This window comes from Torulaspora delbrueckii, chromosome 3, assembly GCF_000243375.1.
Source record: "Torulaspora delbrueckii CBS 1146 chromosome 3, complete genome".
Lineage (NCBI taxonomy): Eukaryota > Fungi > Ascomycota > Saccharomycetes > Saccharomycetales > Saccharomycetaceae > Torulaspora > Torulaspora delbrueckii.
This window is the reverse complement of record NC_016503.1, coordinates 1,012,691-1,039,981: the sequence shown is the minus strand read 5'-3', so window position 1 is coordinate 1,039,981 and position 27,291 is coordinate 1,012,691. Positions and strand designations below refer to the sequence as shown.

The following is a 27,291-nucleotide window of genomic DNA, read 5'->3' as shown; positions in this document are numbered from 1 at the left end:
CTTTCTTGGAGGCAACGATTGAACAGAATCAGTCATGTTGCCCTTGCTTCGTTAATCATTGGATTCGTTAAGGTCAATTAGTCAGCGAAAGCTTCTTAACTCCAATCCTATGTTTTCAGTAGAGTCCATGGTGGAAGCAAAACTTGGAGAGGTTTCTATCATATGTTCTAAGCATGCTTTTTGTTGTTCGTTCATGAAATCGTGAATAACCCTCCTGAATGTTTGCTTATCAAGTTTAATCAAAGCCATTATCTTGGCAGCTGCCACGTCGTCATTTGACCTACCATCAGAGTAGGCAAAAATTATGGATAAGTTCAAAGCAAATGCAGTAGCCAACATTTCCGATTCCCCCTGCACATATTTGGATGCAAAAGCCTCAACGATATCCAGCATTTTAGTCCCTGTATCAGCATTCTCGTTGGCAATACATTTAGAAAATTCTGAAATGGATTTTTTGATTATATACCGACAGCAGGAATGCTGGAATCCGTTATTCACCATCGATTTGAATCCATGAGTCGCAATCACACGAGTATCTTCATTTCGTAAACTTTTAACCAATATGCTCGTAAAAGAGTCTAGATAGTCCTGGCTAAGCCCGTTGAATCCACTCGTAAGCAGTATCAAAATGCTGGCCAACTGATTTTCAGATGATAGCTTCCCTAAAACAACAGTTTTAATTGAGTCTAAGAAAGTCGATAAAAGGGGGCTCTCTTCATTAGCAGTTGCTAGATCTTTCGATATGGTTCGCAGAAGAGGATATATTATCGGTAATATCTTATCTCTTTCTTCCGACTGGTAGATCTGTCCAACAATGAACAGGAGACAGGAGTACAAGTCAATCTTAAAAATATCGTCGAACTCAACTACATTGGATTCCAGCACGGAAAAAGCTTCCCTTAGCAATACAAGATCCTGATCATTGAGCTTCAAGTCTTTCTCTTCGTCTTCTTCAAATGAATTGTATTTGATGAACGGAAGCATTTCCGAAATGGGCATTAATAGTAGCCTCAATAGTTCATAGACTTTATCTATTCCATGTAAAAAGGCGTCGTGGTTGTTATTCATCCTTCTATATCTTTTAATGAGGTCATCGATAACTTTTATCAACTGAAGCCTCTCTTCATTGTTACCCATGATCATCAAGCGATCGAGAATTCCAACAATTTCTTCGTTTGCCCCATCCTCGAACAACGTATCCAATGGTACTCCACATTTTAAAATAATGTGCAACGTAGCTAAAACCTTTACTTTCAGGTCGCGTTCATCCATTTTCTTCACTAAAACTTCAACACATTGTGTAAACAAAATGAACATGAAGCTTTCTATTTCTGTCTTGTTTAAACAAGACAAAACAACCTCTGGTTTGGCTTCTAGTACACAACTCAGTGCGATAACCATGTTCAGCCAGACACCTTCATAAGGTTCTAACTTACTGTTCTGAGATTCGTTAACCTTCCCTCCTTTTGATATCTCCGATTTCCGGCTTTCATATTTGATCATAACGTACTCACGTAATGACAAGATCCACAACGGAACCAGCACATCCCAGTATTCTTCGGTGAATTGCTTCAGCTCCTCCTTCTTCAGCGAGACACCTTTTTGGACCAATTGAGCCCATGCACTCAAAGTAGTCAGTTCCATTTTTCTTCTGGTCTTCTGCGTTACGATGAGGATGTCCATTACTTTGATAACAGAGCTTTTGTCGTCGAAGACCCCTAGAAACTCAACTAGAAGCTGGGAGACACGACCCATCCGCTTAAGTGGAGAAATTCCAGATGACACTAGATCGGCGGATAATTTGAGTGCAGATATAACAATATCTGGCGGACTTCCAGAGCCGAAGGCAGGCATCAGTGCACTGATAATCTGGGCTTCTTGTTGCTCTAAAATGGAATGGCCTGGGTTTTCGGCATCTTCGACGTCTGAATAATGCTCCACAATAATTGTCAGCAAATCCAGTCCTAAAGCCTTCATTGATGCAATTCTACTTGTCGATGCCTGAAAGGACAACCTTATTAACTCTGGTATCTTCTGGCTCAATGAAAGAGAGAGACCAGGAAGCTTTGTAGAGGTAAGACACAAGTCCTTGATCAAACGGAGGATGAACCTTTTAGTCCGCCAAGAAATGGAGTCGGAAGAGCTCTGAACGTTTTTCTTCAGAGTTTGTTGACGGGCTTGCCCAAGAATTTGTTTTTTGTCCTCATCATTTGCGTTGGCAACAACCCTTTCCAATCCTTTATGATTAAGAATATCTTCAACATCATTATAGTAGCTCTGGAAAAGCTTGGACCTATTCATGTTAAACATGAGGTACAATTTGTCAAACCAGCCAAGCTCGCATCCGTATGATTCGTCCATCCATACAGATAAGTACCTACTTACCGATTCAGATGGGTTTAGGTCAAGATGTTGCCAACTTACAGATTCAAGTTTTTTGGCGAACAACTGCCCCTTTTGCAACTTCACCAAGTTATCAAGCAGGTCATAGCACTTTGAAACTCCTTCGGGGCTTGAAGTGATGGAGAAAATCTCGTTTTTATGCGTCAAGTGGCGGCTGAAGTAATTAGAGCTAAACCCAATCATGATTGCTCCATCAAGGGTGAAATTAACCATTTTGAGGATAATTTGATCTTGCAAAATACCTTTCAACTTGAAGGCCGATAAGTTGTTGTAAATATCCAGCGCAAGTGATTGTAAGGTAATACTTTGGGAAACCACTAGTGAGTATGTCAGGTTTTTAAACGCTGCGATGGCGTTTCGAGGAAGTTCTGACATAGATGGCCCAATCGTCAGAGCCAATGTTTTGGTGATTTCCCCAATGACAATGTGAGAGTTAAACTCAATGTTGTAGTTGTGTCGAAGAACTGATGAACCATGCATGCCGTACGAGGATTCAGTTAGAACAAAAAGAAGGATTTTTAGCAGATTGGACGCCAGCGTTACGTCTATCGTAGTTTCTTTCTCCAATAATACATGCATGGCTCTCAATGACCAGGAATGTACAACAGGGTGAGGGTCCTGTACTAACGCTAAAATGACTTCGAATATCCTGGGGAAAGAAGCACTCGCTGAGTTATATTTGTAGATTGAGACTAGGGACATTGCACGCAGTACCCTCATAAATGGCTCCTCTACATCCACAACATTCTTTATCAGTATATTAACATGATCGGCAATTAAATCATGGGTTGATTCCTCGGAAGAGTTTCGGCTGATCGCGGCACAAATCATCCCGGTACAGTCAGCTTTCAAATTCATGAGATAGTAATCGCTGTAGAATTCAATCTTTTCTATCGATTTTAGCAACAGTTTGCCAACGTCGGAATCCAACGACATCTCTTTCTCATGAATTATCTTCATTGCTGTGTTAATGGAAACTAACACATTCGCCGCTATGGCAACAGTCCTTAAGGGATTTGTTGTTTTGGAAAACATGGACGTGTTCAAACTCTCAAGCACGGAGAATTGAATCTTGCCATTCAAGTTTGGAAATATCACGGAAAAAATCTCCATTGATGCATCGATCAACGCTGTCGTTATTCTGGGTGAGTACTGGTCACATTCTGAATAGCCATTAGGAGAATACAAGTTTATGAAATAATCCAACGATAACATAGAAGAGATTGGTTTCGTTACTTCCAGCTCAAAATTATGGTACCAGTATAGATCCTTAGATGCCCAGCTCCCGTCGAAATTTTGAGGGCCTTTTGTGCGGGAGGTGATGTACAGTCTTGAAACGCCTGAAAGATTGATTTTGCTGGATATTCCAAAAGCAAAACCATCGCTTTGACGGAGAACGCTAGCAACGGATGTCTCTAACACTTTATCTTCTCTTTGCTCGACTTTTGACGTTTTTTTCCCTTCGCCAATACTTTTAATAGAACTTAAAACGGAATGGCTAGTTTCATGATAAAGATTAGGGTCAGAGAAATTCTTCATGATTAAAATCAGGAGCGAACAACTGAAATCGCCTTTGACAAACTCTTCAAGTCTCAGATAAATCTGCAGCAACCTTAACTCATTTGTGAGTAATGCTTTGTCAATTTTCGATGATTTTTGGACAATCGAATGATTGAAGTTTGAGCATTTGACCAGTAAGTAGGAAACCTGCTTCGCCAAATTGCCGTTAATAGTAGCGTTACTTACAAAGGTCAAAAGGCATGTTAATGCATGATTTCTGATTTCCAGATTTCTGTAAAGATCTTCCTCATCCCGATAACTGTAGGTGTGGGTGAGCAGAACCTTCCAGAAAAGGAAAAGTTGAGAGGACTGCATCTGTAGATGTTGATCATCTTTGTAGTTCAGGGAACCTATCAACAAAATCCAGCATAGTAAGGATTTGACGTACAGAGGGTCTGTGGTCGTAGTTGTATGATTTTTGATGAAAGAGGTTGCAAAAACTGTTATCCTCATGATCAATTCGAATGAAACGTACTTTTTATCTGCGCAGTCAACTAGGTTCGCAACTATTAACGAGTGCCCGTGATTTTCAGGGAATGGGAACTCTCCTGTTATCTCAAAACTCCTAGATAGAGCTTCCAACGAAGTTTCGATCGTTTCTGTCAGAAGTTCTGGAAAATTCAGCAGAAAGGCCTTAAGTACTTCAGATGCGTGAATCCTGATTGTGAAATTGTCGCACGTACTGAGTTCTATCAATTTTGCCTTAATTTGTGCAACGATGTGACTCTCATTTCCAAACGATGAAGACAAGTCTGAAATCAAAAAGCGCGCAAGATCCAATTGGGAAAGATTGAACCACAGTTGTTCAGAATTGATGTTAACAACCGCTGTGCTTGATTTTCCATCTTCTTGTTTCGTATTTTCATCGTTAGAATACAAAATTCGAAATAACATGAGACTTTTGCTTGACTCACCGATGCGCGGCAGAACAATCCTATGAGTATGTTCGAAAAAACTTAGATCTCTTGCTAGAGTGTCCAGAGATTGATCATTGACTCGCGCTGGGCTAAAAATAAAGGCGGCCAAGGCCCTTATAATCTCCAGATAGTTGGAGGCGTCGAGGAAATTACCATCAGTAGCGGCAGATAACCCTATAAAATGTATGATGGATTCAAAGCATCCAGCCTGTACGTCCCTCTTGGAAGAAGATGTGAAAATCCGACCATACAATACCCAGATTTGCTCAGTCTTCAATATTTTGGCCACAAAGTAATAATGGAATAGCACTTCTGCCAGAGTCCGAGCAATAACTATACGAGTCTGGTCATTAGCAAAGCCAAATATCCCCAATTCACCCTCGACATACTTTGCAATTACGGCGCTTTGCAGATCACCCTTGTGTTCTTTTATGAAGGTATCCTGTTTGAAATGATCCGACCAAATCTCCATAATAGCAGAGACAGCATCAGTCGGAAAATCCTGGGTATCTGAATAAATCTCTTCGAAAACTCTCCTGGAATATTTGTTAAACTTTGAGAAGTACTCATTATAAAATGCAGTGTCTCCAGAATTTCTCAGAATCGCACTGACGAGTTGCAGCAGCAATGTCATGAAAGTCGCGTGAAGGTATTTGTTCTTGTCCAATATCTTCTTCAAGTTTTTGAATATGACACTGTATAGTAGTGGGGCTAGTGATGATAATTGACGATCAAATGTTTCGTACATTTGAATGAGCACTGTGCATGCCAGGTCTTTAGCTGGAGAGAACGTATAGGTTCGTTTTGTATTCGTTTTCTTCTTCTTTTTCTTATCATTATCACTCAGTTCCTCGATGGTAACATCGTCTTCTGATAGTACTTTTGCTAATAATTCAGCAGAATCATAAATTTTGCCAGGTCTCTCGTTCAACAATCGGACCAGACATGAGCAATATAGCTGTGAGAAAGAGATGAAAATTTCATGAGAATCCAAATCATCTTTATCCTCCTGGGCAGCCATGTACCTTATAAATGCATCTGAATCATCATGAATTCGAGAAAGTTCACTAACCTGTCGGTTCTCGTCTGAAAGCTCTTCTCCATTAACTATTTCAAGCTTCTTTGTAATCCATGAAAAAAGTATATCTTTCTTAGTTTTGGAGCCTGCAATTGCATCTACCAGGTTGGCTTCAGTCATCAGTCATATGATCGAGACTACAGAAGTTCTCAGTCGAAGTGAAAGAACCGCCAGTTTTCTTAAGGTTCACCATGTACTGTTTGTATTATGCATCAACTAAGTCAGTTTTATCACTACAGACGCCGGCTTACTTAACACCAAATTATCAAGAAACTGATGGAGCTTCATATATTAATGTTGATTCTATTCACCTGCGTCGCGAATCGATAAATTACGAATGTCTTATTATTGAGGTATCACGTATAAGTTTGTAGGCAAAGCGAGGCAATTTTCTTTAAATCAAGAAGCCTTCGTCAGCCTCAGGATCAAATAAACTGCATTCCAAAAATCGATATAGGTTCTTGTTTCTCAGTTTAACAGTCCTCCAACTTTTATAGCCCCAAAAAAATTGCGCAAGCCCGGAATCGAACCGGGGGCCCAACGATGGCAACGTTGGATTTTACCACTAAACCACTTGCGCTTGTTTTCAGATATTTTTTGAGTTCCCAAAACAAATATAATCCTAAATACAATGTACGTGACCTGAAGCAGTACGGTTAGTATATTTAGCGCTATGTACTACCATGGCATAGGATTAAAAACTACCAAACGTAGTCAGGAGAAACCTCATTCAAAATATGAAGAGCTGCTCTGGGTTGGATGTCAAGAAATTGCTCTCTATAAATTCCGACTCTTAGCTTTTTTACACGCTAGTGTTTCTGAACCAGGCTTAACGTGCTCATGCTGTCTCAAACTTTAGGAGACAAGCCGTGTATATTAATTTCTAGAGCAGCCTCAAATTTTTCAAGTGTGAACAGTGCAAGTCAGGCATTGGTGAGTGAATAAATACAAATTTTTTTTCCATTAATTGCCCTAGTACTTTGATCGACGGTCTTTAATAATTTAGCTCTCTGAAGTAGCTCACTGAATACTGACCGATGGATAACAACATGAATTGCACCTTTCTGACTTGAGATTCAACAAAAATTGCGCAAGCCCGGAATCGAACCGGGGGCCCAACGATGGCAACGTTGGATTTTACCACTAAACCACTTGCGCGTGTTGTACATTTTTCCAACCTCAATACACTCAATAATACAGATTACAGGAAGACGACTCTTCCTTGTTAATGTAGAACTCATAAAGCGAGTAGAAGGGAGGCGGTCATCATGGCTGCTAATGATTCCACTGAGCTGCTCAATTGCAGCGTATTAGCTATACACAATCTAGGCCAACAACGTTAGAGCAGACGGGCGGCTCTCGTTCTTGCTCAACCAAAATGCTTCATGCTTTGGCAGTTCGAAAATATACAGTTATTTTTATCATCTACTATCAAATCAACTAGCCTGCATCGACGATGTTTAATCTTCTCGATCCGCACGGCTGGGAGTCTACCCTCCTCAAAGAGATTCAGTACTGACTCATATGACCGGCCAGAAAAGCACGAATATCACATCAACAAAAAGTGGGTGTTTCTAGCTTTCCTGCAATCCAATCATTGGAGCAAGGTGATCAAGTTTTTTGAATCTTTTGGAGGCTCGATTCCATCAACATTTTGACTTAAGCGCTGCTGTAGTGTTTTCTGCATTGGGCTGAAAGGTGCTTCAAAATCATAAGAGAAGAAATCATAGATAACATTATCCACTGTTTCGTTTAATTTCATTGAGAACTTGCAAACCTTGTAATCTTTCTTCATACAGTGCAGCAAGTTTCCCAACTTTATTGCCCACCTTAATGTCAGAATATCCCTCCGTTGAGAACTTAGCATTTGAGCTGGCCAAACCATTCAGTATCCTTTGTCGTTGCAAGTTTTTATCAAATTGAACTATCTTATGCTGTGGCTCTAGTTTCAGTTGACTCAAATCCACTGATATCCTGTTGGAACTATTGTCTCCATCCTCCTTTCCGACATGTTTCTCAGTGTCATCAGTAACCATTTGCTTAATTGCTTCGGGGGTTCTGGATGGGGAAGATGATCTCGACATGTTGTTTTCTTCCGACAACGTCGTTGTTGAATCGCTAGCCCACCGTACAGATGAGCTTAATTCTCTTGGCTTCAGCAGAGGAGCCCCATCTCCAAATAAAGTTGATGACGAACTAGTTGATCGCTCAGGATCGGACTGTTGTGAAGATGACCTGGAAGGACTAGCCTGCTGCCTCCGCTCCAACATCCCATATTTTGTGGGGCTTGATTTCCTCGCTCTTGGGGGTTGTGGTGGCTCCAAATTAATTAATGGAGTATCTGCAGTGCTCTGCGTGGACGGAGTAGCCTTTGTTCTACCAGTTCTAGCCGTATTGATACGTTCCACAATTGCAGGAAAATATTCAAATAAATTTCTAATGAAACGGCCACCCATGGCTAAACGGTCGCTACTCATCATGGAAACTTTTTCCTTGCATAGAGTTGGAGTCAAAGCTTTACTTAATGTATTCCGGTCGTGCTTTGTAGTCTCTGCGGAGTCTAATATGGAGATGAAAAGCGGGAAAATGGCTTCTAAGAGATCATAGTACTGGTTACTTTTTATTATTGTGCAAAAGGTTTCATAAGTGAATTGGTAATTGTCTTTGATTGGTAGAGGTATCAGGTCAATTGGTATCAGAGGTTGTGATTTGTTCTTGAGAAAATGCAAGAAGATTGATGCCAGGGAATATATGTCCCACTGGGACAGGTCGATATAGTTATTCCTTTCGATAATATCGAGCAGAATATTTACTCTCTTGTAAGAGCCAGGTCTCTGAAATACCAGTTCAGTCGTCGGAGCTTCAAGCTCTAATCTCTTAAAAATCCTGTCGAATACCAGCTGTCTATATTGCCGGCTTCCGAGAGGTGATAATCGTGAGAAATATTCTTGTGGCACATCGATGTAGTCGTCAATTTGGTAATCGTGAAGATAAACGTTCAGCGAGATCCGCAGCCTTGTAATGTCTATCGATTGTGACAGTTCCGTCAAAGTGGAAACATGAACCATTGAAGGTGTGTCTAATGTCTTTGTATCTTGAAACGAGTAAGCACTGCCCAAATTTTTAATATTCATAGCATTTGATAGCACCTGGTAAACAGTCCTAATGAAAAAGGATTCATGTACGATATAGGTCTTCTGCAAAAACCCACGTAGCTCTTTGGGGAGTTTAGAAAACATTTTCACACCATATATCCAGCTTATCTTCTTTTGTGAGAAGCCCGAAGTAAATACAACCAGAGAGAATGGCGCACAGGGTATCATATCAATCAACTTGTCCATAAGCTCATCAATGAGCAAGTCATAAACTTGTTTGTCCTTGACTTCTTCTGGTTCTGGAAGATATGTTGAATCGAAAACATAGATGGTATGGCCAGATATGGGATCTGTCGAATACGATCTGAAGAATATATTATTGACATTAACTTGCAACATTGGATCCAATTTAATGAGGGGAATTTAGGAACTCCGCTAGCGCTCTAAAACTTTCAAAGCTTCAAAAGAGATTGAATTGTATTCGCGTGAGATGGCTTCTGAAAAGCTAGTCAAGAATCTTGAAGCTATGCCAAAATGTAAACAAAGTAAATTTCCTAACTGATTCAGAGCGCGAAAAAAATATTGAGAACTCCTCATAGGGGGCTCGAACCCCTGACATTTCGGTATCCTTGGTTTAAGCAATGCTTAAAAGCCGAACGCTCTACCAACTGAGCTAACAAGGATGAGTTCTCTGAAGGTTATAAGGAAAGAAAGGTAACTTATACGTATCAACTGAGGTCAGATGATAAAGTACATGAATTCTTGTTAATCTCCTTTTAGTCTATGAAATGTGCTACAGTGCTCTTTGATAAGTTTTCGTCACAATACCAGATGTTTAGACATTCTTTAGAAAGGAATTGATAATCGTATTTTTATGTTTTGTTTCACCTTCAAGCTCACCATTGCATAAATTTATAAATGTGCTCTAGTTGACTACGTCAACTCTTATTTAGATATGTGATGTTGCTAAATGGAGGTTTATGTGTGTCCTTTTGCTATAATCTGAAACTTTTATCTACTATTTCTTGATCGATCAAAACGGCGAAAATAGGCAAACGATTCTCGCTTGGAATTGACCAGCTCATATGGCATCATATCAAGGAAGGAAGTTATCATTCCACATATTCCTTTTATTCAGGCGGTACTTTACTTGTCGTAGATCTGTTGAGGGAAGGAGCTAAGTTTTTTCACTTGCGATTCTCGCAATTCGCTTAACGTTCTCAAAGACCTCAGTCGAACTTAGATTCGAAAGCTTATGCTTGGCTTCATACTTCTCCCTTTCTAATTTATAATGTGGATCGGTAAGTAATATTTGCAGGTGCTTATCGAATTTATCCTCGGGTACCATTTTATGGCTAATTGGGCATTCAATATACTTGATGTCAGATGTATTTCTCATTGAGCTCCCGATGTTTCGCCTCTTAAGCCGCGTCTCACCAGCTGCTTTAACTTTTCTCTTTCTGGACTTTCCTTCACTCTCCTTTGAGCTTGTTTGCTGCTGCTCATGAACTTTATCAAACATATCAAGCCCACCAGCAGATCCCAGTCTTTTCACTGCCAATTGATTGAAGTCGAGCGGCTTAGGCACGTCCGTGTCATCTGATGAAAGTGGGATGAACTTATCCACTACCTTGAACTGGGTCCAGTCAAAGGCCGCGAATTGAACTTTCTGCATGTGCATTGCTCTTTGCTTTTCATTCTTTAGTTCCTTGCTATATTCATTAAACTCTGCTCTTTCGAAACTTCTATGAAGTATCTTGTACTTGAAATCTTCATTTCTTAACTCAAAAAATGGAGGCCCCAGTTCGCCACTCTTGACTTTCCTGTACTGATTCATGAAATGAATAAAAGTGCTATTCAATGCATGATCAGGGCTTAGGAAACCGAACAGTTCATCTTCTTTAAATTGATTTCTCATCTTCTCCATGTAATCAATATCTTCATTGACAACACAATATGCTGCCGACAGTTTGATGATTTCCAAATCTCGTTTTGTAAGTTTCTTTGCGTAACTCATGAACGAAAACGGGTATGGTTCCTGTGGTTTGGTATCTTTGTCCTGCAAAAAGGCTTCATTATTCTTCGTACCGGACCTCTGTTCATCTACTAGCATTCGCTCATAAAGTTCATAGTGGGAATTTCCTGGATTAACGAAAGAGAACCTTGGATCATCTCGTAGTTTCTTTTCAAAGCTGGCGCCGTTCTCTGCAACATATTTGGCAGTCTTTAAAATGGTCTCTCTGGCAAATTCGTCATCCTCGGCGATCAGGCTTGCTGCAACTAGGTCTCCCATAATGCTTAAAGGGATTTTAGCGAGGATTCAGCAGCCCAACAGGTGTTTCGATAAACCTTCTTCTTCCTGTTGTCGTTAGGTGTAATTGTGCATCGGCGGAACAGAAAAAAGATTAACCTTAAAGCGGTCAACAAACTCGATTATGGAAACATAAACACTATAAGCTCGAATTGGCGACGAATGATACCATGGAAGGATTGCTGAAGGTACGAGACATTGTGGTTAGTATTGCCAACAACCTCAATACCAGGGACTATATGAATTTTCAGCAAATAAATAAGATTGTGCACGATGACCACCTAAATGGTGATGTTGATGATAAGTATTGGGCTCGTAAGCTGCTGTTGATGGGACTAAGAAAAACTTATGATACTAAAATTCCAGACTCTCACTTGAAGGACAACTCTGATAATGTATTGAGGGAGGATTCGACTGAAGTATTCGAACATATTCGAACCTTCCCGTCAGGGAATGCTAAGCAAATCTTCAAACTCTTTTACCGCTGTTTCCAGCCGTACTGCAAGAAATTGCTGCAAAATAACTTAGCGCACTTCTTCCCTGATAAGTATGACGATGATCCTGTCGTCCAGGTTAAGATCTTCAATTACATCGGTAGATACAACAAATCGAATATCAATGACATCGAAGAATTCCAGCGAATAGAACAAAATTTAGTTATATTGAAAGAAATTTTTGTCAATTCAGTGTTACAGGAGATGGAAGATAATTTTGGAGTTGCAAAATATGAAGTGGTGAGCAAATTCATCCATGTTCTGTTATTATGCCATGAGGAAAAGAATGCTATAGAGTTTTTCAAATCCAAGGCAGACTTTTCCCTTGAGATGGATATGCCTGATAGTCACTTTGATCATGAAGGCCTACTGCAAGTTGAAAGCTTGACTAACACTTTATCTTCAATGGGAGATTTTTTAAACTCAAAAATAAAGTTGGTAGACATACTTTTTGAGGATAGATATCCTGTGGTTTTACAATTTATGGAGGGTTTCATCCAGGAAACTGTTCTTGATCTCATCAATGTCCTGTTTGGATCGGATGATACTAAATTAACTAACATGCCAACTGTATATCGGCAAATCAAAGAGAAATTATGCGACGAGTTGCTGGAATCCAAGAACGCTGGTCCTGATTTCCATAAAACTGTAAAGGAGTTCCTGGATATGTATTTGGAACCAATCATTATTAAGTACATGAACATCCAGCCACAAGAATTCGAGAGAGAGGTATCCAAACAATTTGAATCATATAGGAAGGAAGCGGCGATGAAAGAAAAGGAGACCAATGAGCAAATTTATAATTCCTTGAAAGATCAAAGCTTCGATGGAAGCAACATTACAGATGATAAGAATGACTTTCTTAGCTCCTTCACAAAAATCTTCAAACTTCCGAATAATGAGAAACAAAAAACACAGGAGCAGCTGCAACTGGCTTATAACCTGAATCTCATAAGCAACAATCTACAAAACATCAAAACGTTTGTGAGCTTGGACCTTTGTTATAAGGTTGTTCAGAAAGCGCAACATAAAACTGATGAAATGTACACTTTTCATGAGGTTAAAAACGTAGTCGGTACTATGAGACTTAAATGCCAAGAAGTCTTCAAGATTCTGATTAATCAGCTCAGCTCCAGCCACGTTAGACCGGCATTTGAGAAAGCGATGACTCTATTAAAGCAATACGATTCCAACGAGATTCAAAGAGTTGAGCTGAAACTAGAGGGAGTTGAGACTCAGGTTGAGCCTTTGGTTCAATTTACAGAGTTGATAAATATCGGCGATATTATACTGCAGATGATTTCAATTTTCTATCGAGATGAATTGATACAAAAGAATATGATTGATAAAAATAGAGATTTCCTTAATGATGTTGTTCAAGCTAAAAAGAGCTTTGAAATTCAACTGGATGACTATGTCGCGGAGGGCTTGAATATTGGTATAAATAAACTAATGGATGAGGTTGAATTTGTCTTCAATACGGTTCAAATACCTACCGATTTCAATCCCGACCCGAAAGACTCAGATTTCAGCCGCAGAGAGATTAAGCCAACCCAATGTGCTGAGAAAATTGTCGAGCTTTTATCAAACCACTCTTTCCTGTTGACTGGTGCAACAGACAAGGGTACGATTGATGTTTACCAACAAGAAATAGGAGAGCGATTCTTTGGCGAAGTTGTGAAGCACATTAAAAAGAACTTCATTTCAGCTGATGGCGCTATATTTCTGATATGTGATCTAAACTGCTATTACGATTTTGTTGCCTACAAGCTAAAGCAAAAGAATATTGTCCCACTTTTTGCCGCTTTGAAGAATGTGGCTCAACTGTACATTATATCAGGTAAGGATTCTAAGGAGCTAGGCAAGATGATATCTGACGTTGGTCGGTTTCATGGTATATTTTCACAGGAAGAGATCTACGAATTTGTCGAAAGGAGAAGTGATTGGGTCCGTGTTAAACGTGATGTAGAAAAAGTGATGTATGGCTTAGGAGTAAAGGATTGTACCATAATGTAACTCACATTATGATGCAGTAACGAGCGAGACTTGTCCATTGATATATACTACAATTTTGGTATAAAGGTAGAGTAGAAAACTTTGACGTCATTCAAAGCCACGAATTTCAGACAATTATCCAAATCGGAAGATGTGAAATTCTGGAGCGTCTCGTTATAAACATTGCCTTCGAGCTTCAGAGTTTTGAGTGCTGGGATAGACTCTATGAGCCTCATAATGTGAACTGATAAAGTGAGCTTCAAATTACTCGCACTGTTAGTAATCTCAAGATGATTTAGGTTATCAAAATTTGGATTATTCAAGAACATTTTGAACCTCTCACTGATTATGAAAGCACTGGAGTAATCTAGTTTCAGTTTCGTAATTTTCTTGTGACCAAAATTTTCCAGCTGGAACGGATAGCACCAACTGCAATCTATAAGCTCTAATACACTCAGATAGGGGCACCATTCAGTATTTTCTTCAAATGCTTGAATCTCGTAATCTTGCAAGGTCAGCTGTTTCAAGCTATCAAATGGTTTGACATGTTCAAGGCTGAAGACCGAACCCGGCTTCTTCGAACAGACTTTCAACGTCACAAGGTGCGAACCCATACTTGAATATTTGAGGTAGCTGGTGGAGCCTGATGTAGGAAATTCAAGGCTTTTCAAATTCGGCAGCTTTACGGATGAAAACAGATCCGCAAATGGGAAAGTCCACTCATTTTTGGAACAGCAATTAATCAACCGTACCGATTCTATCAGATGTGTAGAGTCTATCGGTACCAGCGTCCGGTATTGGGCCCAGTTTGCCACTAAATCCTTCCATGAGATCTTGACATGTGCAAGCAGATAAGGCATGAAAACTCGCCGCAGCGCACGCGATGCCTGAGACAATGCTATGAGATCCATCCTGGTAAGAAGGCCCAAAATCTGTATGATAATTTCATGGGGCAGAATCTCGATGAAATGGCTTAAATGCACTTGTTTTCGAATCTTATTATTTTCGAGGGGTGATCGTGTTATTCTTATTCTCTTCATTCTATCGAAACTAACTTGCCGTTGGTAGCTTTGGGAGTCCCGCAGGATGCTACATAGATCAGTAAAATTCAATATTGGCAGAGTTTGTTTTGTCACATTTAGTATGACTCTTGATGTTAAAGATGACTGGGAGGCCTATCTGGATCGCGTAGCAGATAGATCACGTGACACATAAATCTGATTATGAATGAACGATATCATTGAGTTCAATAAACTCATTGAATTTGTCTATCTCCTCTCGTAGCCTATCTTCATTCCCGTCTCTTTCATAGTTGATGACACTTGAAAGTTTGGCTATTGGCTTTGCTATTTTTGTTTCTGACGCATCCGATGCTTCTGAAGTGCTCATCAGGAACGCTTCATAATCACTGGAGGACAAAATCTCTTGGCCCATTACCTTTCTACCCCTGAAGTAAGTGACGTGGGAAGTATTGTGTTGGGAGTCAGGTTCGACTTTCTTGAGAGATTCGCCGTGTGAGAGATCCATTTGAAAGTTATCCTTAAACTCCTCTGTTGCGCCAGTGTATCTCACTTTACAGGGCACTAAGTGAGCTGTATAAGTGGGTAGAGAGGAGCAATCAACTTTGGGATCCGTCATCTGGATCTATATCGCGTTTTCTTGTTCGATATCTCTTTGATCTGTTCACTTTTTTCCTTTAAAAGCGAAAACTTCTGAGTACTTACCTGTCTTTTGAAGGTATTGTAAGTGAGCAAGCAATGTCCAATCAAGCACCTTACCTATTGGGTCGCTTTATCGATCCCCTCTTTGCGATAGCTGTGGGAACTTTAAGTTACTTCTCTTATGAAAACAAGGTCGGAAGACCAGAGGGTCATCGTCTAAGTGAACTAATCAAGAAGAAGTACAACAGAAAATATTCAAGCCCAACAACTGCAAGCCCATAAGAGTCTGATTTTCTGACAAATATTACATATTATAATATTATATCAACTTTCATTGTCATCCGATAAATCGCCAACCTTCGACCCTGAGATCGACTAATGTCTAACAGCCGCTCATAAGTTTTCGGCGCCCTCCAAGGCTCAAGACTTAGTTTAGGTTTCAATACTATGTGTTTTATTGCCTAGTTACTTTCCACCCTTAGCGATGTTATCCTTTTACTAGTTAAGATACCCGAAAGGATTTAATAGCACATACAATACAACTACCCTGAAAAACTTAGTATTGAAGATTATCTCGTTTCTCTTAATTTTACACTAATAAAATCTGAGCCTTAAGAGAGTTAGGATTTGAAGAGCATTTCCTGAGCAGAAATTGCCATACTGTAGCAATTGTCAAGCAAAGTGTGTATCAATCATAATGGTTGATGGATAAAGCTTAAGAAGAAACAAAATCAACCCTTTTGGATGACAACGATGCACATGAACCAGGATATTCCCGAGGGCGGCTAACAAAAAAAGTCCGAAGCAAGCCTGGCTCATGGGACTCAACAGTCGAACATTCACCAGCACAGTTCACCAACAATTCTTTGGATTACCATCTAGCACTAGGTTCAAGTAGGGTATGAAAGTGGTGATGCAACTAGGACCAGTTCATCCAGCTGATAGGTAACCTCAGAACAAGAATTGGCACATAGCCCCAACCAACAATAGAAAATTGAGAATGTATAAAGATGGGACATCAATCAGTATAAAGGGTTACCCCAAAGCTATCCAATAAGGTAATCAACATTCGAGAGCCCCAAGAGCAGAGATTCAACAATTTTCATTATAGCTCGAAATGAGGCTCTAATTGATATGATGAAGAAAACTAGTAACTTTAACCAAGCACAAGAAAAGATCCAAGACTTTTGAAATAAAATTCAACCGCAATAGGTACCTATTCGATGTTTTTTAGTCCTTTTGGATTAATGACGCCCTAAGGAGCCGAATTCTCCAAGGTGCGTGGTGCCTGAAAAAATTCCATTCCTTGCAACTCTGTGTTTGACATAGACTACCAAATAAAAGAGTCAAGTATTCTTGATCATTCGATGGCAGGCGCTGAGTCTTCAACATCTTTTGTGTTAAATGAAAAGAACGGTAAACTTACTCACGGAAATATACCCGTTTAGACACAGCAGAAAACATAAAATTGGAATAGAATATCTGCAAGGAAACACTGACCATGCGCAGCGCATACCTGTTTAAGCAAGCCTTTCTTCATTTCCGTCGTGCAATCCGCTAGAACGTTGTACTCAGCTTGTAGGAACTATCAGTTACACCTGGCCATTTTTCTTTTTATGTAAGAAATCTAACGAGGGAACCAGCCAGATTCTCGAGAGATCAGAAAGGTGTTGTCAATTAGACCCAGTTCTGCCAATGTACTGAGTAAGAAGGTTTAGAACATTTAGAAGTAAATGCCATAGGCAAATGCTTCTTCGGAAAATCCTTGAAAGAGGTTTTTCCGGCGTGCATGCTTTTCTATGCGGAGCTCCGGAGAAACAATGTTCCTTGGATCAACGGTCTCGCAGCCGCTGTTCACGTGACGATCAGTTTCTGCTTCGAGAAAAAACTACCAAGAGCCACTTTACTCTAGATGAACAAACGGAAGTAAGTAAAGCTGATATATCATTCCAATTTAAGCCAGTGGAAATTTATTCTATTTGCTGCTTGTGTCGGACGCTCTTTGTTGATAAAGGTTTTTACGGTTGGCTTACTATGTCACCAGAAAAATCAGGCCATGCCAAGATGATGGTTCTATCGATGAATGCTTCTACGAAGCGATTGACGACAAGTAAAGGGCGAGTTTCAAGAGCATGTGAATTTTGCAGATCAAAGAAGAAAAAATGCGATGGACAGCAACCGTGTGATCTGTGTAAACTTGTGGGGAAAGTGCCATGTGTCTATCTGAATAGGAAAAATAGTCGCCAGGTTCGTCCTAATGTCAAGAAACCCGTTGTAACAAGAGAAGCACTTTTGCCTTTGCCCGAGAAGGAAACTGCTATAAAATTGATCCATAAGACGTGGGACAATGTGTGTGTTTTGTTTCGATTCCTTTATAGACCGGCGGTGATTGAGATCTTGAGTTCGCTATACGAAGTGAATGATCCTGCTAATTACACTGAAAAGCAAATAAAGGCGCAGCCGCTAATTTACTCGGTTATAGCTGTTGGTGCACTTTTCGCCAAGGAAGATTTAGAGCAAAGTGATGTAGCTGCTCGAGATTTCTATCAGGAGGAAAGTTACAAGTATTTCCTGACGGCCAAATCACTGGTTGATATTGCCAATGTGAACGAAATTTATGCTATGCAGACTATGTTCATGTTGACCATGTTTCTTCAATGTTCTGCAAATTTGAAAACTTGTTATTCTTACATCGGAATCGCTTTGCGAGCTGCGATCAGTGAAGGTTTGCATAGAAAGAATTCACTCATAGGTCCAACTCCGATCGAGGACGAGACAAAGAAGAGACTTTTCTGGAGTGTCTATAAAGTGGACTTGTATATGAACTGTATTTTGGGTTTACCAAGAACACTTTCGGAATCAGCGATAAATCAAGAACTACCGCGAGATGTAGACGATGAAAAGATTACTACCAAGGGCATCTTGGCCCAGGATTGGGGAAAGATTAGTAGTTGTGGTATGAATAACCAGCACACGAAGCTGATGTTGGTAATGGCAAGGATTCATGAAAGCTTGTATCCTGTGTTGAAATGGGACCAAGCTACTTATGTCAATATCATTAATCTACAGGATAAATTGAACGAATGGTTTATTGAACTGCCCATGCAATTGAAACCCGATTATCAATTTTTCAACGAAGAGGAAAGAAATTATTATTTAAAACCAAACAAGCTGCTTTATTTGGATTATTTGCTGGCCAAAATTATCCTTTACAAACCTTTTATCCATTATTTGGCCATCAACTCACCACTCTTCGATTTCCAAATTTCTATGGCGAATTACTGTATCCAAGTGGCACATGAAGTGATTTCCCTTTCTAATGAAATGTTGAATGAAAATTTACTGAGTGGTAGTTATTGGTTTTCTATTCACACGATTTTTTTTAGTGTGACATGCTTGATGTTTTATCAACATCTAATAAATCTTGGTTTGATGTCCAAGGATTCAATGGACGTCGAGAGGGACTGTGATTTGGGGATTGAAATTCTTTTGAAGTTGAAAAACTCTTCAGCTGTCGGTGAAAGATCTTTCAATGCTTTGAATTCTATTTTTAAGGAGTTCAACAAAAAAACGATGGAACTTTACCAGCAGGTAAAGGATAATTTGGCGCAAATTGTCAAATCGGAAATGTCGCATGAAGATACATCAGAAAATTCTTCGAGTGACGTGACCAGTCTTTCTACAGATCAAGACGAATACCTTGACCAGTTGCTACAGGATTTTGACATTCCAGTCAGCAATATTCTTCCTGATTTCCAGATGACTTCGTTTTTCCCACCTGTCAATACAACCCAAGTAGCTGAAAAGACCGATGGTTCATGAAATGTTTGGCTGTTCACAAAATGGTCGATATGTATATAGACGTTTTTATTAATATTCCTTGAGATTCTATTTCATCGAGCGAAAGTGCTGCGGGCAGAACAAAGTATTAAATTAAAAATGGACTAATAAAGCTTCAAGAATCACATTTTAACGACTTTTGCAGAAAAGGACCAGAATCTTCTTCTACCGATCATGATATCCTCATGAGAACATTTAAAAGGGTGCATCACGATAATCCTTTAATCGACATCCACCTCCAAGCCGAAATTGATAAATATAAACATCAACATACAAGGATCTCTCCAGAAATGGCCTGATTTTATATAAGTATGAGTAGATAAAGGGTTCCAGGTAGTTTGAAGAAAAGTAATGATGGAATCTCACCAGTATATGAAACCTGGTGCCGTTCAATTGCATTACAAGTGGACGTATTTTGGGCCTCTAAGGTGCCTGCGGCAGACTCGACTGCCACTCGATTCGAGGCTCCAAAGAACTAGGCCATGATTTGCGAATAAATCGCCATAGGTGAAAGCCATTTTTATCGAACTCGGATACGGCTACGGTTCGAGTCAGAATGTTAGCCTAGAGATTGCCTGAAGTGTCATTGCGGCTGAGAATATTACAATTAAGACATGTTTAAATTCAGTAAATATGAAATATGACATCGGCTCAGCCAAGGTTCATAATTGTTAGTATTGTTATGAGCATTGGTAATTGCTGTGTCTCTCGTAATTCGAAGCCAAATGAAAGGAGTGATGAACGCGCCATGATCGCTAAATTCTAGACGCGTAAATAGTAATTTTCTTGAATAAGAATATACACAAGAATTTAACATGTTACGCTGCTAGGCATCGAGTGTGGGATCTAGATAAAAAGTGGTATATTGAATTAGGTATCAGTTCCAGTAATTGAAGAACAATAATCTGAATCATAAGCCTCCGATTATGGACCCCAGGGTGAGTGTGACGACTCCACTATTCATCCAACACGATGAGGACTTTGTTTCACCGACGAAGCCATTAGCAATTGTCTCAGATAATCATGATGAAGGCTCGCATCCGACCGTTTACCTAAGCTCCGAAATGGGAAGCAAGCAGAATAAGGAGTATTCCTTCAAATCTTTGAGTAGTATGAGCAACAGTTCATTCCAGACGGCTCCTTCTATGAGGATTCAAGATAAAGATTGGACAGAGGAAGATGAGGCAGATACCACCTTTCGGAAACCATCGTTTGAGCCTTTTGCACAAGACAATAGCAGTTTCGACGCAACACCTGTTATCGGTCCGAACGTTGTCACTAAAGAAGAATTAGAGACTCCGAAAGGTCCTGAGATTGACAGTTTCAATGTGACCAAGGATACATATGAAGAAGAATTTGATGAATCGTTAGATAGAGAGCCACAAGCTGGTCTAGGTCTTGGATCAAGACGCAGCGCAATTAGTATAGGGTCATACATTGAAACAGCCAATGCCACCAAAATAGTATCTTCAAGGTCTTCCCCTGTGAAGGCAATTCGAACTTCGATGATTATAAATGGTCAGCTTGATTATAGTTCCACAAATGAACAAGCCAAGAAAGGGCTCGGTGAAAGAGATCTATACAATGTTGCATACAATAACAAATCATTCGGTACTGATATTAACGAAAGACCAAGCCAGCTCTCGAGGAAACCTACGCTAAAGAAGAACTCCGAGGTTAGTCTGGATGACGATAATTTTGCCTATCTGTTCATTATCGCCATACACTCCTTTAATGCCGAATCTTTACAGAATCCGGACGACGTTTCCATATGCTTGTCCTTTGAAAAGGGAGATGTGGCATTTGTTCATACAGTCGATGAGTCTGGATGGGGTGAGGTGACTTTAATACGGAACAGAAAGCGCGGATGGGTGCCCTTCAACTATTTTTCAGACACAGTAAGATTAACAAATCCTTCAAACCCCTCTAGAAATGATCAGGACCTTATAGAATCGAGATCTCCTTTGCAGATCCTGTTATCTGCATGTGCACAGTTTTTCTTGCATCCTCAAGAAACACCAGTGCCACACAAAGAAGGGTTAACTTTTAACGTTGCTTACATCAACGGAATACGAGACGGCGTGAAAGCTATTTTGGAAAAGACGGACTGTGTATCTAGGTCGAATGACTTTGTTCAACAAAAGTCCAGTATTCGGAAGGCCAGAAAAATTTTGCTTGCTAATTGGTATGATTTAATGATTAAAGCAGACTACCACAAGCATACAACGAGTCCAAAACATATTGATAATTTAATGAACCTTGTTTATGAGGTTTTAAACCAAGCTTTCGAGTTTTTCAACACCTGGTCCAAAGAAAAAACATCCCAACTAGAGAAAGCTGATAAGGATAAAGCCGCTTACGTATCAAGTACGGACAATCAGAATTCGCTCCTTCAGGCTTCGGGCGATGATTCACAGGCATGCTTACAAACCCCGCCAAGCGCGATGTCAAGGTTGCATGAAGTGTATGATCTTTTATTCATGTATGTTGGTCTCATTCTAGGTCGACTTGACATGATTGAACATAATCCCTGCGGTGTCGAAGCATTAGAGTACATTGTACATGAAATAATCATTTTACTGCGGGAGTTACTCTACATCAGCAAATCTTGTTCTGCCATCATCCAGGAAAAATTTCAGCACGCATACGAAAACACATTGCACAAGAATCTTGACCCGCTGTTCTTACTGGTGTCTGAACTCGTTTCATGTGTTAAAGTGCTTGTCACACAAACTCTACAAGAGGATATAAAAGTCGAGAAAATGAAGCTGTCGATCAAAGGAGGCTCGTACCACTTTACGGACCAAGGAGAGAGGCTTTTGGAAGTTGTTTCCAGTATGACTACGTTGATTTGGAACTCAATCAACGGTTGCAGCAGTTACCTCCGGCTAATAGGCGATTTTCAGCTTTCAGATGATAGAAAATACATCGATTTTCAAAAAATTAAGATGACTCCTGAGAAGTTCTTTCAAAAGTGCTCTTTAGGATTAACAAGGAACATTGACAGAGAAGAATTAGAAAAGACTATAACAGAAGCCAAGAAACAGCACGATTTGGATCCTTATATACATAAGCGGACTGCCAGATTCTCTTGCGTTAGAATTGATAACAATGATGAGCTTACTCTCACATACGAGGGAACTCAATTCTTACAAGATTATCTTCCAGATCAGAAACCGTTTGGTAGAGATTCCACGTTCGAACCTTTCAAGCCTGATGATAAACAAGATGGGATTCAGCGCAAAGATATCGATGAGATTAATGTCAAAGAGAAAATGAATGAAGAGGTGATATTGGCTCAAGACGGAACCATTGCTGCTGCATCCTTCAGGGCACTGGTTTACAAACTGACTGACGAATTTGAGAAACCAGATGATTCTTTTTACGCCACCTGTCTCCTCAACTTCAGATCTTTCGGAACCGCCTTGGATTTGATTGACTATCTCATCTCAAGATTTGATTTATCTGACAAATCTTTGTATGACCATTCAACTAGTAATGGGCAATACTCCTCGAGGTCGTCGCGAGTCAAAAATAGAAGGAAGCTTGTTGTGAAGGTCTTTCAAACTTGGATGGAGAGCTTTTGGGATTTTTCATCAGACTACAAGGTTCTGCCTACTATGATAAATTTTTTCAATGAAGGAATGTCTTTATACTTGCCAATTGAAGCAAAAACATTAATCGAAATAGCAGCGCGACTCTCAGCTTCTAAACCAACCTCGAAAGCTTATAAAAGAAGACCAAAAATTTTCTCTCAGTTAAAACCATTCATGACCCAACAATCAAGGTGCAACTCAATCTACTCAGATATGTCCTCTAGCAGTGTCAGCAGCCGCCTTTCGGTTTTCTCCTTGGATGAGAAAATCATCGAAGAATATGAATTGAGCCATGTGCCAAGTCGCGGTACAAGCTCCCTGACCCTACCTCTACCGGTCTTGAACCTGGGGACCTCGTCATTGCTGAGCAAGCGGAACTATCACGATATCGAAAGGCTTGTCAGCCAGTTTAGAGTATTAACGGGCAGGTCCATGGAGAAGAAAGTCTCCAAAACCTTTGTACCAAAGACAGAAACATCGCAATTAATAACCGAATGGAATGAGCTTGTTTGTTGCAATGCTGCAAGCCCTCCAAACATGATTCATAATGATTTGAATTTGGCAGATTTAAATCCACTTGAGCTCGCTAAGCAACTGACTCTGATAGAATCGCAGTTGTTCATGAAAATTGAGCCTACTGAGTTGCTCGATGGAAAATTTCTAGGTAAAAAGTTACAGCTCGGACTTTCCCCTAACGTAGCGGCAATCCTGAACTTCACCAATGAACTTTCGAACTACGTGATGGAAAGCATACTATACCCTAGTCTCTCCCAAAAAACTCGTACTGCGAGAGTCAAGGCGTGGCTCAAGATAGCTTTATCAAGCTCATATTTCAGGAATTATAATTCAGTCGCCTCCATCATGACCGCACTTCAAAACCACGCTATCTCAAGGCTTGGAACTGTTTGGGATGGGCTACGTAAAAAAGACATGGAGCTTTTTGAGTATCTATCCCGCATCATTCATCCCAATAACAACTTTAAGGTCTACAGAAAAAAGCTAAAAAGATACGTGGAGGATGGCTCTGCCACTTTTTCGCAGCAAGGCCAATCTCCGGTTCCCGTCGTTCCATTCTTCAATTTATTTTTGCAGGATCTAACGTTCATCTACGAAGGTAACAGCACTTATAGAAATCCAGATTCCTTCAGACCTCACAAACTGGTAAATATTGGGAAATTTCAAAAAGTCACCAAAACTCTGAACATAATCAGCTATTTCCAAGTGGACTACCAGAATCAAAACGAACATGTTTCAAACATCAATTCCTTCTTCGACACGGCAACCGACTACCTAGGTTCTGACACTAAGAACGTCAAGCCAATTTATCCCTTGCAGGAATTTATACTATATGAGTTATGGAGGGTTGACACATTGCATTCAAAGAACAGTGATCGAGCATATCAACAGAGTTTACTTCTATCGCCTAGAAAGTAAGAACTATATACTTTTTTTAAGTTGTAACATTATAATTAAATTGACTTAAGTATCTGACTTGTCAGTGATTTAAATACCTAACAGATGATTAATAAATACGTTCGAATGATGCATCATGTATTGCTCACTGTTGAGCTCTACGCAAGTTACCAATGTAATTAATCGCAGAACCTGCTTTGAAAAATTCGATTTGGTCTTTTGACATTGTATGGTTAGCCTTGATCACGAAAGAATCACCGGATGGCTTTGTAATCTTGATATCAAGCTCTCCGCCATTATTACCACCCTTGGCAACCAAATCGATCAAACCCACAGTTTCCAAAACATCGCCAGATGCAATTTTATCATAGTCTGCTTCATTGGCGAATGTCAATGGCAACATACCCTGTTTCTTCAGGTTGGTCTCATGAATTCTTGCAAAAGACTTGACCAAAAGAATTTGACCACCCAAGAATCTTGGAGATAGAGCAGCGTGCTCTCTGGCCGAACCTTCACCGTAGTTGTGCTCGGCGACCACAGTCCATGGTCTTTGATCTTGTTTCCATTTAAACATTAACTCTGGAATAGTGAACGCAGTTCCATCTAAATCGTAAGCTTTGTTTACTTCTCCAGTTTCTTTGTTTTGAGCACCAATCAAGGTATTGTAAGAAATGTTTTCTAAATGACCCTTGTATTTCAACCAAGCACCAGCGGCAGAAATATGATCAGTGGTACATTTGCCTTCAACCTTCATCAAAACATTAGTCTTCAACTCTTGGCCATTCCACGGTTTAAAAGGCTCCAGCAATTGTAGACGATCGGACTCTGGACTCACCTCGACTTGAACATCTTTTTGTGGTGTTAAATCCTGTTCGGGATAAAATTTATTTCTTCCATGTTCAAAACCTCTAGATGGTAGATCCTGACCTTTTGGTGGATTAAATTTGAACTCTTTACCGTTCTCAAGCTTGATAGAGTCCGTGATAGGATTGAATTGAGCATCACCGGAGTAAATCATGGCAGTGACCATCTCTGGAGACGTTAAGAAATTCATAGTGTTTCTGTTACCATCGTTTCTAGCTCTGAAGTTTCTATTAAAAGACGTGAAGATAGAGTTTGTTTGACTAGAAGACTTTGAGATGTCTTCCCTATCCCACTGACCAATACATGGTCCACATGCATTCGCCAAAACAATACCACCATTTTCAGTAAAGGTTTTGACCAAACCATCTCTTTCCAAAGTAGCACGAATTTGCTCAGAACCTGGAGTCACGAAGAAAGGAATACGTGGTTTCAAACCGGCCTTAGAGGCTTGGGTAACCAAGTCTGCTGCACGGGTCATATCCTGATAAGACGAGTTGGTACAGGAACCGATCAAACCTGCAGAAATCTTCTGTGGCCAGTCCTCTTGTAGACTTCTTTGTCCGAATTCAGAAATAGGTGTGGACAGATCAGGAGTGAATGGACCATTAACGTGTGGCTCTAGTTCTGATAGATTTATTTCAATGACCTTATCGTATTGAGCACCTTCGTCTGGCTTCAAGAAACCGTATTGGTTTTGAGCCACATCAGCATGTTCTGCCACAGAACCTCTGCCAGTAGCTTGTAGATATAGTTTGTGAGCCTCTTGGTATGGGAAAGTAGAAGTAGTAGCACCAATTTCGGCACCCATATTACAAATAGTTGCCATACCAGTACAAGATAAGGTGGAGACACCTTCTCCGAAATATTCGACGATGTAACCAGTACCACCTCTGACAGTTAAGATACCTGCCAATTTGGTAATGACATCCTTTGGAGAACTCCAGCCGCTTAGCTGACCGGTCAATTTAACACCCAAAATTTTTGGCGCCTTCAATTCCCATGGAGTACCAGTTAAAGCATCAACTGCGTCAGCACCACCGACACCAATAGCTATGGCTCCCAAACCACCTGCATTAGGAGTATGCGAGTCAGTACCCAACATCATTAAACCTGGAGCAGAGAAGTTTTCCAGGACAATTTGATGAATAATACCGGAACCAGGACCCCAGAATTGGATACCATATTTCTTACCACAACTTTGTAAAAAGTCAAAGACTTCTTTGTTTGTAGTAATGGATGATTTCAAATCCTTCGATTCACCTTCCTTACCAACGATCAAATGATCACAGTGGATTGATGCAGGAACTGCAGTTTGTGCCAAACCGGTAGTCATGAATTGCAAAAGAGTCATTTGAGCAGAAGCATCTTGCATGGCCACACGATCTGGATTCAACTTCAAATATTGTAAACCACGAATATCTTCCAATTTAGAGGATATAATTGATTCTTCTGGATCACATAAATGTGAGTATAGAATTTTCTCAGCCAAAGTTAGAGGTGAATTATTGGTGATTTTCTTCACTTTGGACAAATTATCCAAAAGTTTAGCATATGGGGGAGTACGAGAAGCCACTTCCTTAGTGATAGAAGGGAACTGGGCATGGGTAGCCAGTCTTCTCTTGATATTAACTCTCGAAGCCGCTGAGAGCATGATTAAAGGCGATCACTGGAGATCTGTGAGCGAAGACAAACTTAGGAATTAACAAACGATCTGACGCAACAAGTACCTCATATATATCAAGATTCAATGACTAACCAAGAAGCAGTTAAAATGGTCAAATTTTTCAAGTGAAGACCACACTCTTCGAGCATTGTTCGTATTTGCGTTCTAATCCCACCGGAATTTCTTAGTGAAGATAAAAATTAAAAAATAAATGCTTCCAACCAGAGTCGAACTGATGATCTCCACATTACTAGTGTGGCGCCTTACCAACTTGGCCATAGAAGCTTAATATTTGTTGTTTGGAAAAATGCAAGAGTTAGTATAAGAGGCAGGTTTTAATTGCATATCCAGCAGATTTTTTTGATAGTTATGGAGTTACATCGATGGCTCGACGCGGATGG

General features: G+C 40.0%; 10 protein-coding genes and 4 non-coding genes across 14 annotated transcripts; 4 read left to right on the top strand and 10 right to left on the bottom strand.

Annotated features, from left to right (window-relative positions):
• Nucleotides 1-81: 81 nt before the first annotated feature.
• Nucleotides 82-6,078, bottom strand: LAA1 (AP-1 complex accessory protein LAA1; the record flags this gene model as incomplete). Its single annotated transcript, XM_003680627.1, has 1 exon — nt 82-6,078. One exon carries the CDS (start codon nt 6,076-6,078, stop codon nt 82-84), a length of 5,997 nt encoding a protein of 1,998 aa, XP_003680675.1.
• A 389-nt stretch (nt 6,079-6,467) lies between these two features.
• TDEL0Ctrna9G lies at nt 6,468-6,538 on the bottom strand. Its single transcript has one exon. It is a non-coding gene; the product is annotated as a tRNA-Gly (tRNA).
• A 507-nt stretch (nt 6,539-7,045) lies between these two features.
• TDEL0Ctrna8G lies at nt 7,046-7,116 on the bottom strand. Its single transcript has one exon. It is a non-coding gene; the product is annotated as a tRNA-Gly (tRNA).
• A 578-nt stretch (nt 7,117-7,694) lies between these two features.
• ECM25 (Ecm25p) lies at nt 7,695-9,452 on the bottom strand (the record flags this gene model as incomplete). The annotated part of the gene is made up of 1 exon (XM_003680626.1): nt 7,695-9,452. One exon carries the CDS (start codon nt 9,450-9,452, stop codon nt 7,695-7,697), a length of 1,758 nt encoding a protein of 585 aa, XP_003680674.1.
• A 190-nt stretch (nt 9,453-9,642) lies between these two features.
• TDEL0Ctrna3K lies at nt 9,643-9,736 on the bottom strand. The gene is given in 2 exon segments: nt 9,643-9,679; nt 9,699-9,736. It is a non-coding gene; the product is annotated as a tRNA-Lys (tRNA).
• A 494-nt stretch (nt 9,737-10,230) lies between these two features.
• PRP21 (Prp21p) lies at nt 10,231-11,346 on the bottom strand (the record flags this gene model as incomplete). The annotated part of the gene is made up of 1 exon (XM_003680625.1): nt 10,231-11,346. One exon carries the CDS (start codon nt 11,344-11,346, stop codon nt 10,231-10,233), a length of 1,116 nt encoding a protein of 371 aa, XP_003680673.1.
• A 188-nt stretch (nt 11,347-11,534) lies between these two features.
• RCY1 (Rcy1p) lies at nt 11,535-13,874 on the top strand (the record flags this gene model as incomplete). The annotated part of the gene is made up of 1 exon (XM_003680624.1): nt 11,535-13,874. One exon carries the CDS (start codon nt 11,535-11,537, stop codon nt 13,872-13,874), a length of 2,340 nt encoding a protein of 779 aa, XP_003680672.1.
• Nucleotides 13,875-13,921: 47 nt separating this feature from the next.
• Nucleotides 13,922-14,893, bottom strand: TDEL0C05710 (F-box protein; the record flags this gene model as incomplete). Its single annotated transcript, XM_003680623.1, has 1 exon — nt 13,922-14,893. One exon carries the CDS (start codon nt 14,891-14,893, stop codon nt 13,922-13,924), a length of 972 nt encoding a protein of 323 aa, XP_003680671.1.
• A 181-nt stretch (nt 14,894-15,074) lies between these two features.
• Nucleotides 15,075-15,491, bottom strand: RNH203 (Rnh203p; the record flags this gene model as incomplete). The annotated part of the gene is made up of 1 exon (XM_003680622.1): nt 15,075-15,491. The coding sequence occupies one exon, from the start codon at nt 15,489-15,491 to the stop codon at nt 15,075-15,077; it is 417 nt and encodes a 138-aa protein (XP_003680670.1).
• A 119-nt stretch (nt 15,492-15,610) lies between these two features.
• Nucleotides 15,611-15,796, top strand: NCE101 (Nce101p; the record flags this gene model as incomplete). The annotated part of the gene is made up of 1 exon (XM_003680621.1): nt 15,611-15,796. One exon carries the CDS (start codon nt 15,611-15,613, stop codon nt 15,794-15,796), a length of 186 nt encoding a protein of 61 aa, XP_003680669.1.
• Nucleotides 15,797-17,260: 1,464 nt separating this feature from the next.
• TDEL0C05680 (uncharacterized protein) lies at nt 17,261-19,336 on the top strand (the record flags this gene model as incomplete). Its single annotated transcript, XM_003680620.1, has 1 exon — nt 17,261-19,336. The coding sequence occupies one exon, from the start codon at nt 17,261-17,263 to the stop codon at nt 19,334-19,336; it is 2,076 nt and encodes a 691-aa protein (XP_003680668.1).
• A 944-nt stretch (nt 19,337-20,280) lies between these two features.
• BUD5 (Ras family guanine nucleotide exchange factor BUD5) lies at nt 20,281-24,384 on the top strand (the record flags this gene model as incomplete). Its single annotated transcript, XM_003680619.1, has 1 exon — nt 20,281-24,384. One exon carries the CDS (start codon nt 20,281-20,283, stop codon nt 24,382-24,384), a length of 4,104 nt encoding a protein of 1,367 aa, XP_003680667.1.
• Nucleotides 24,385-24,508: 124 nt separating this feature from the next.
• ACO2 (aconitate hydratase ACO2) lies at nt 24,509-26,878 on the bottom strand (the record flags this gene model as incomplete). Its single annotated transcript, XM_003680618.1, has 1 exon — nt 24,509-26,878. The coding sequence occupies one exon, from the start codon at nt 26,876-26,878 to the stop codon at nt 24,509-24,511; it is 2,370 nt and encodes a 789-aa protein (XP_003680666.1).
• Nucleotides 26,879-27,102: 224 nt separating this feature from the next.
• On the bottom strand, nt 27,103-27,175 carry TDEL0Ctrna12T. The gene has a single exon. It is a non-coding gene; the product is annotated as a tRNA-Thr (tRNA).
• Between the last annotated feature and the right edge of the window lie 116 nt (nt 27,176-27,291).